This window comes from Mauremys mutica, chromosome 1 (assembly GCF_020497125.1).
Source record: "Mauremys mutica isolate MM-2020 ecotype Southern chromosome 1, ASM2049712v1, whole genome shotgun sequence".
Taxonomy (NCBI): domain Eukaryota; kingdom Metazoa; phylum Chordata; order Testudines; family Geoemydidae; genus Mauremys; species Mauremys mutica.
The window spans coordinates 12,234,565-12,243,468 of record NC_059072.1 but is presented as its reverse complement, the minus strand read 5'-3'; the positions used below and the strand labels follow the sequence as shown (position 1 = coordinate 12,243,468).

General features: G+C 44.9%; 1 protein-coding gene across 3 annotated transcripts in view; it reads left to right on the top strand.

The window, feature by feature from the left end:
• Positions 1-8,904, top strand: part of SFMBT2 (Scm like with four mbt domains 2) — a 196,453-nt gene that overhangs the window by 152,549 nt on the left and 35,000 nt on the right. For 2 of the 3 annotated variants that reach the window (XM_044991443.1, XM_044991434.1), the window contains exons 14-15: positions 3,039-3,112; positions 4,117-4,256. In XM_044991443.1, coding sequence (XP_044847378.1) covers positions 3,039-3,112; positions 4,117-4,256 — 214 coding nt within the window. The remainder of the gene's footprint in view (positions 1-3,038; positions 3,113-4,116; positions 4,257-8,904) is intronic. The other variant, XM_044991452.1, reaches the window with a different exon arrangement.

Sequence of the window (8,904 nt, the reverse complement as noted above, 5' to 3'; positions counted from 1 at the left end):
ACACTGGTGTAATTCCATTGACATCAGCAGAATTACTCTCAGTTTACACTGGATACATTAAAATTAGAACTGCTTTTAGGCCAGATTCTGATACCCTTACTCACACTGGGTAGTGCCTTATTCCATGGGTAGTCCCATTGTTATCAAAGCAAAGGAAGGTACTAGTTCACATAAGTCGAGGGTATCCAAATCTGGCCCTAAGCCATCCCTCTGTAGTGATGATCTAAAGTATCCATGTATTGAAAAAACTTAATTGTCCTGGTGATATTATAGGACCAGCTTCTCTATTTCCGTACACTGGAGAGGAGAGTTGCTCTTTATGTCCACGGGCCCAGATCCTGCAAGCTTTCTGCTTGCACAATCCCCACCGAGATTCTTGTGCAGGAGCAGGTCCCAAATTCCTTAGTCCCATTAAGAGATGGACCTAAACCCCAAGGATGGCCCCATGTCCTGGGAACCTTTCAAAGATTTGGTTCTGGGGTTTGGGCCCAGCCCTTTTGAAAGAGAGATGCCAGACACAAAGCTGAGACTGGGTCTGTGCTTCCCCAGAGTCAAGGTGGGTTCCATCCAGGGACGTATATACCGCCGCTGCAACCCTTCTGGTGAATGGAGACCCAGCCAGAGAAGCGGAGCCCAAAATAGACTCCAGGTGGTGCCCCTTCCTTGTGGCGTGTGGTTGGCCTGAAGAGAGGAAGGGGTTGGGGAGAAGGCGGGGGTCATGCAAGGCCAGGGCCGAGGAGCAGCTACCGCAGGAGGATGTGTTAGCTTTCACCACCTCTTGCAGAAGCACTCCCGCCGCCGCCCTGCAAGTGGAGGAGGCGCCGGGAAGCTCTTTGGAAGGCTCACCCTTCCCAACTCCGCCTGCTGACAGGGTGAAGACATCTGAGCAGTGGGGGAATGTGACCATCCTGGGTGCGGAGGAGAAAAAAGGGAGGATGAAAACCGGCCTCCCAAGGGAAGGAGGCAGAAAGAGTTGAGAACAGTTAACAATACAGAAAGGGAAGTTTGGCATGATCCTGCCCTCCCCTGTGGCCTGGTCATGACCCCAGATTGAGATCCCAAGAACTGGTGTCATCAAGCCGCTCGTGGGGTGTAACGAACGCAAATCTCCCATCTCCAGCTGAAATAATTATCATCAGTCTGTTTATATTCATTAACATTTGAAAGGCAAATGTTTAAAAAAAAAAGTGTCAAACCCTTTTGAAGAGTTAAATATATCGGAGTTAAAAATCAGGCAGCCAGACCTAATTTGGAAGACTACTGCTATGGCAACATTGAGCAGCCTTGTCACAATTTAGAGATGGGGAGCGACAATGCTGGGGTAATCATGCTTGCAAAATGCAATCTTGCACGTGTGTTTCTGCAAGGAAAAATATTTGTGTTACTTTTCTTTTAATATTTGTTAAGTACAGATCCCAGAAAATCAATATCAGCTTTGCAGTAGCAAGATTAAATATACAACAGCCTCTTTAAAGCACTTGTTTTTTAATGATATGGTGGCTTATTTAAAAAAATATATATATAGAAAGCGGGGCTGAGCGTGGAAGAGCCTTTCGTTGTGTTAAATGTGATTTTATAGTCCAGCCATTTATTCAACAGACCATATATTTCTTTCTTCCTCTCTCATTTTGCAGTACGAAAGAAGAGGAAGATTGCAGTGGTGCAACCAGAAAAGCAGTAGGTTTCTGTTTAAAAGCAGTTTCGCTATGTAGATGAATTCGATTCTCTATGGGGAACGGGGCACAACAGCTACAGTAGAACCTTAGACTTACGAACACCTTGGGCATGGGGATGATTCGTAACTGAAAAGTTCGTAACTCTGAGCAAAACATTCTGGTCATTCTTTCAAAAGTTTATAACTGAAGATTGACTTAATACAGCTTTGAAACTTTACTATGCAGAAGAAAAATACTGTTTACCCTTTAGTTTTTTAGTACAGGCAAGTCTCATCTTACGCGGGAGTTCTGTTCTGCGATTAGCACGTAAAGCGAAAACCATGTATAGTCAAAATACATTGAGTTGAATGGCGGGCGGAATCGCCCGCACTATAGAAACAGTATTTAAATTGTTATTTTTCTCTTTTTTATTTTTGATTTTGCCGACCGTGTAAAGCTGAAATTGTGCATGTTAAATGCACGTAAGATGCGACAGACCTGTAGTTTACCTTTAACACAGTACTGTGCTGTATTTGCTTTTTTTTTTTTTGTCTCTGCTGCTGCCTGATTGCAGACTTCCAGTTCCAAACGCGGTGTGTGGTTGACTGGGTCAGTTCGTAACTGTGGTGTTTAACTCTGAGGTTCTACTGTACATCATATTAGTAACTACAGTGTCAATCCTGTGGCTGAATCTTTTTGCAGGGGTTCCTTTCAAAAATAAAATAGTCGCTAGTCTAAACAGGACGTTTCAGAATGTTATCTCAGTTGGGTCTCCACTGTAGACTCTGTGAATTCCATGGCAGAAAGGCTGAATTCCAGCAGGTTGGAAAAAATTCCAGAGTCCACAAAATCGAGCTGCACACTGCGCCCTGACTGGGATCGATGGGGTAGCTCATACCTTTACAAGCTGTTTCTGGCTTTCTGCAGACTCAGGCAGACAATGCTGCATCAGTTTACACTTGGTTCATGTTTTTAACGTTATCTTTGCATCCTTAAGCCAGAAAATTAATTTAAAAAAAAATTAAAGTTCAGATTCTAGAGCACAATTTTGCAGCCGGGGTGAATTTCAGTGAAAGCCCCCAAATGCACAGATCCCTGACCATAAGACATAGCAGAGTCAGTCTAGTTGGAATAGTGTTGTACTTAAAGACCCAGATGCTCAAAGGTGTTTAGATATCTAACTCCCATTGATTTCAGTAGGAGCTAGTCACCTAAATCCTTTTGAGGATATGAGGCAAAATGTCAGTATTATAATCTCCATGCAGATATCAGAGTACTAAGTGATGACCATACTTTCATGAGACTGATGCAAAACCCTGAGTTGCTCAGGTTCTGATCCAGCACCCAGGCTCCTGGTATTAAGTGTATTATATTGTCCTTAAGCAGGTTGCCATCCGCAGTGCCTGTTGAGAAAATACCTCATGACCTTTGCCCAGTCCCTCAGCCAGACACAACAGGTGAGTCTGCTCAGCGACCAGAAAGTGCCTTTATCATTTCAGACTTCATCTGGCAAAAGTGTTGTGAAAAAGCCAGAGGTGTAGACAGGGCCGGTGCAAGGATGTTTCGCGCGCTACCCCCCCTCCCCGCAGCAGCTCCCCCCCACGGCAGTTCCCCCCCTCCGCCCTGAGGCGCTCCCCCCTTGCGGCAGCTCCCCACCCTCCGCCCTGAGGCACCCCCCCCCCGCCCCAGCTCACCCGCGCACCCCGAGCACGCCACGGCTGCTTCACTTCTCCCGCCTCCCAGGCTTGCGGCGCCAATCAGCTTAGGCGCCGCAAGCCTGGTAGGCGGGAGAAGTGAAGCAGCCGTGGCGTGCTCGGGGAGGAGGCGGGGCAGGGGTGAGCTGGGGCGGGGAGTTCCCCTGCGTGCTGCCCCCCCCACAGCTTGCTGCAGGCGGCCCTCCCCACACTCCCCTGCCCCAGCTCCCTCCGCCTAAATGCTGGCGGCGACCGGGGCAGCCGAAGATCCAGCACCGTCCAGGCCTTTCAATCCAGGCACAGGAGCTTGTACCCGGAAGTTAACTATTTGTTTGCACCGTTCATAGTAGCTGGTATGGAGGCCTAAGCACATGTGCTTAGAGGAAGGTATGCCTAGTGGTTAGCGTGCTAGGTTGGGCTTCTTGGGACCTGAGTTCAATTCCCTGCTCAACCGGAGTCGTCTAATTTGACCTTGGAAAAGTCACTTTTTCTCTCTATGCCTCAGTTTCCCATCTGTAATTACACCTCAGGAGAGGGTTAACAATTATGAGACACTCAGATACTCTGGTATCGTGGCCTTCTAAGTACTATTGATGGTGTCATGAATGAGATCTCTCTGGACACTGAGCTGTGCTTACCAGGGACCCGATCCTACCGCCAGGATAGTTGCTGGTAGTTTTGCAAGCATCTAGCAGAAAGAAGAGACACTCTTAGGTTTGCTGCAGGAAAACAATTGCAGTCTTGGTAACATCGCTTTCTTCTTGCAGGTACTGTCAACGGGCGATACTGCTGCCCCCAGCTCTTCATCAATCACCGCTGCTTCTCAGGTCCATATTTAAACAAAGGGAGAATAGCAGAGCTACCTCAGTCTGTTGGGCCTGGCAAGTGTGTGCTAGTGCTTAAAGAGGTACGGTTCATCTGTCTGCAATGCGGGACTGGATGTCCGTGTAACGGTGTGGAAACAGGGATTGTGGGGAATATGGACCAGAATTTCAAAACAGGCACCACACTTGCATTCAAGCATGGGACAGACACAGGTAACTGTGTCCATGACAGAGCACCAGGAGCAGCATGGACCAGGACCCGCTGTGCTAGGTGCTGTACAAACACAGAACAAAAATGATCCCTCTTCCAAAGAGCTCACAATATAAGTTTATCACAAGAGACAACAGGTAGGTTAGACAGACAGTGGAGCCCAAGGAAACAATAAGGGCTTGCCTACGCTTACCAGAGGATTGACGCTGTGGCAATCAATGCACCGGGGGTCGATTTAGTGGGTCTGACCTGCTAAATCAACCGCAGAGCACTCTCCCATCAACTCCAGTACTCCATCGGAACGAGAAGAGTAAGAGGAGTTGACGGGAGAGCGTTTGCCGTCAACGTCGCGTAGTGTGGACCCCGCGGTGAGTAGATCTAAGCTACTAACATAACTCAAATTGCGTAACTTAGATCAATTTACCCCCATAGTGTAGACAAGGCCTAAGACAATACTGTAGGATAAGCAGTGGTCTTGCACTTTCAGCCGTCTCTCTGACTGACTTCAGCTTCACTGGATGATCAGGAAGATCAGTCTCAAGATGTCTCAAATTGGGCACTAAAATCTGAGACACCCAGAATCACAGATCACTGTTGAAATTTTCGGCCTTAGTACCGACAAGGGACTCTTTTACCCATTTAAAAAAAAATCTCTGTTGTTGTTTGAAAGGCCACAGCCTATTGTCTCACGGTATGGGAGGCAGCACTACAAAAAGCACCAAGATCGAGCTGCTTTTTCCAGGTGCGATAGCTTGATTTGAAATTCAGGAATCCAAAATAGTCCCAACAGGAAACAGGATAAAGTGTTTGCAAAGCAAAAGGTGACCATTGCCAAATCTGAAAGCAAGGCCCGAGCATTTTGCTGATGGTGGATCTGGCTTTCTGCTCAGCTTCTGAAAGAGAACACGGGACAAAAGAAAGAGCATCCGCTTCAGGTTTGTAAGTGGAAGAGAAACGTGAGTTGCACCAAGCTTGTACTTATACTAATGGTCTTCCACTATCAGTGGAATATTTTGTTTTTTAAAACAGAGTGGATAGTTGAAAGAGGCCAGATCTTCAGCTGGTGTAAAATGACATAGCTGCATTGACTTCAGTACAGCTGTAGTGATTACACCAGCTGAGGATCTTAGCCCATACAAGGAGACTACCCTGATCAGCCCTCTAATATCCTCACACAGGGCCTGATTTTTTCCATTGCTCTGCATCTTGTGTCATCGTTTACACAAGGACAGAGTGGAAGCACCGAATTAGAACAGTCGTATGTTACACTTGCAGGTGTGAATGACTTCAGAAAGTGCAGGGTAGGGGAGAGTCAGACCCCGAGAGTCTAAGAGGAAGATCCATGGTTTACTGATTTATATCTAAGCACTCAGGTGTGAAACGTCCATTCCCAGCTGTCCAAAAAAAAAAAGCTTTCTTCCCATAAATAAATGGTCTTTTGTGGATTTGGCACGGAAATGAGCAGGAATGGAGATACCAGTTGACATGATGTGACATGTTGCGGTCCTCACAGCCCAAATCCATGCAGCAGAGAGACAAGGGGGAGAAAAGCCTTTTGCAGCCTTCAAGTCCTGGTTCATTCCCATGCAGGAGCCCGATTATTATCAAAGAAAACTCCACAGCTTGTCAGAATTACATAACCCACAACATTTTGAATGAAACAGAAGACGTGGCCAGCTACTCAGATGGTCTGAATCACAGTATAAGTCAGAGTGACTGAATTTATTAAACGATTAGATATCAAAACAGTGCAAGACAGAAATAGATATCAATCATAGTTACCACAATCTGTAGAACTGGCCCTGCAATGATGACAAGCTGATCCCATCTTGTCTTGTTCCTGATAATTGCTTATCCCTTCTTACTCATTATTTTAGTATTGGTACGTTATATTTATATGTATATTCCTGGCTGTTGCAGCTGAAGAACTTGCTTGCACAGTCGAAAGAGCAGGAAAAGGTCACTATTTCTTTCTTAACAAGTCCAGCAAGCTTGTATCTCTTTCTTTCTTAGTGTGACCAAAGAGGATTATGGGAGTCTGGTTCATGAGTGAGCTAAAGGTCTGGTTCATAGGTCAACAGGCCCTGCCTTGTTACTGTGAATTTATTTATGGTGCCACTTATTTAAGCAGAAAGCTGTAAGATATTCAGTAACACTAACTTGTTTCCTCAGAGTTACAAAAGGATTAAATTAAATTAATATGGAGATATCCTATCTTCTAGAACTGGAGGGGACCCTGAAAAGTCATTGAGTCCAGCCCCCTGCCTTTACTAGCAGGACCAAGTACTGATTTTGCCCCAGATCCCTAAGTGGCCCCCTCAAGGATTGAACTCATAACTCTAGGTTTAGCAGGCCAATGCTCAAATCACTGAGCTATCCCTTCCCCCCAAGTAAAGCAATTGTTAAAATTTTTTGCTCTTTAACCAGACGTAAGTGGCGAAATATAATTGTCATTATGTTAATTTTAATTATTTGTAACACAATCAAACCCTTGAAAGTTACTTCTATTTAAGTATGCAACAATAGAATATCGAGATCCCCATCATGAAATAACTGATTGAGATCGCTTTGCTTTTCCCATGCTGTTGCTAATTTGCATAACACGGGTATATTTCTGATTTAACAAAATTAGTGGGGTAATGCATACATCAAAAATGGGTACCATCGCCTCAATTTCATCCTGATGGTCAGGCTCACTGTCAGTTGTAGACACATCATTAAACACTGGATTGGGGGTTATAACAGTTTGTCCAATCACAGTGGGTTTTTGTAGGATACAACAAAATTTGGAATAGTGGCATATAGGTCATCCTCTCCACTTCACTGACTCGAGACTGTAGCAACTAGCTCCCGAGTCTCACTCAATTGGTCTAGACCTGGATGACTACACACTGGTGTGACAATGTCAAAAACAGCAAAGAGTCCTGTAGCACCTTATAGACCAACAGACGTATTGGAGCACGAGCTTTCGTGGGTGAATACCCACTTCGTCAGATGCATCCGACAAAGTGGGTATTCACCCACGAAAGCTCATGCTCTAATACATCTGTTAGTCTATAAGGTGCCACAGGACTCTTTGCTGCTTTTACAGATCCAGACTAACACGGCTACCCCTCTGATACTTGACTCAATGTCAAAAACATCACACCTGCACTTGTATCGCTATCCCTTAGCACAGTGGCTCTCAACCTTTCCAGACTACTGTACCCCTTTCAGGAGTCTTGATTTGTCTTGCGCACCCCGAGTTAAACCTCACTTAAAAACGACCAGAACTTGCTTTCAAAATCAGACATAAAAATACGGAAGTGTCCCAGCACACTGTTACTGAACACTTGCTGATGTTCTCATTTTTAGCACATAATTATAAAACAAAACAATTGGAATATAAATATTGTACTTACATTTCAGGGTCTAGTATATAGAGCAGTATAAACAAGTCATTGTATGAAATTTTAGTTTGTACTGACTTCGCTAGTGCTTTTATGTAGCCTGTTGCAGGCAACTATCTAGATGAGTTGATGTCTCTGCGTACCCCGAGAGTGTGGAGCCCTTAATGACTGTGTGCTGTTAGGATATACCAGTAACTGCAGCAAGTCCAGGCGTTCCTGTCAGGGGGTGTCTTAGAGATAACCTTACTGAACAGACCACTGCCAGTGTGTTGAATAGTGCAGTGTCAGGGTCTCATCTGGGCAAACGCACTGCAGGGATACATAAGGGAAGCCAATACTGTGCATGACCTTTTAAAATAACATGAGCCTTGATTTGGACGTGGTGTCCATGACCCCAAGTTTCTAACAGTGTAAAAAGGCCCTTTCTTACAGGACTTGACATGATTCCTTTCCTTACCAAATTCAGAAGTGCACCGTGGACAGTATCAGTTAAGGAGTTGTTTATCCTTAATGATGGGGAATTTTACCTTATTTAATATTTCTTAGGGTGCTGCTGATAGTGGTTAACACACAGCTCCCATAGGCAGAACAAATAGTCTCTTTATCTTTCCCTTTTATTTATATTAATTAACATTGGTTTTATTTGTATTTAGTTAAATAATATATCAATATTGTGCACGTTATAAATGGTGCATTTTCTTGTAGAACTAACCTTTTCACACCTGTAAAACCGTTTTTGTTTGTTCATGCTTCAAATACCCAATGTCTTTTTATAGATTCCATACCAGCCCTGCTGCTTACTGACATTCCTAAACCAAATAAACGCAAAATAGAGCCAACAATCCCATCTAGACTTTGCAACTTCCTACTTCTAAAACTCCTAGTTTTGATGCCATTTCTTGCCCTGCTGTTGCATCTGGAGTTTGTTCCTAATAAGTGAGGCTACGTTTTGGTCATGGGTATTTTTAGTAAAAGTCTTGGACAGGTCACGGGCAGTAAACAAAAATTCACAGCCCATGACCTGTCCGTGACTTTTACTATATGTCCCTTACTAAAACTTGGGTGGGGGGCTCAGGTGCTCTGCGGGGGGTGGTCTGGGGGCACCGCAGGTGCTGAGGGAGATGGCCCGGG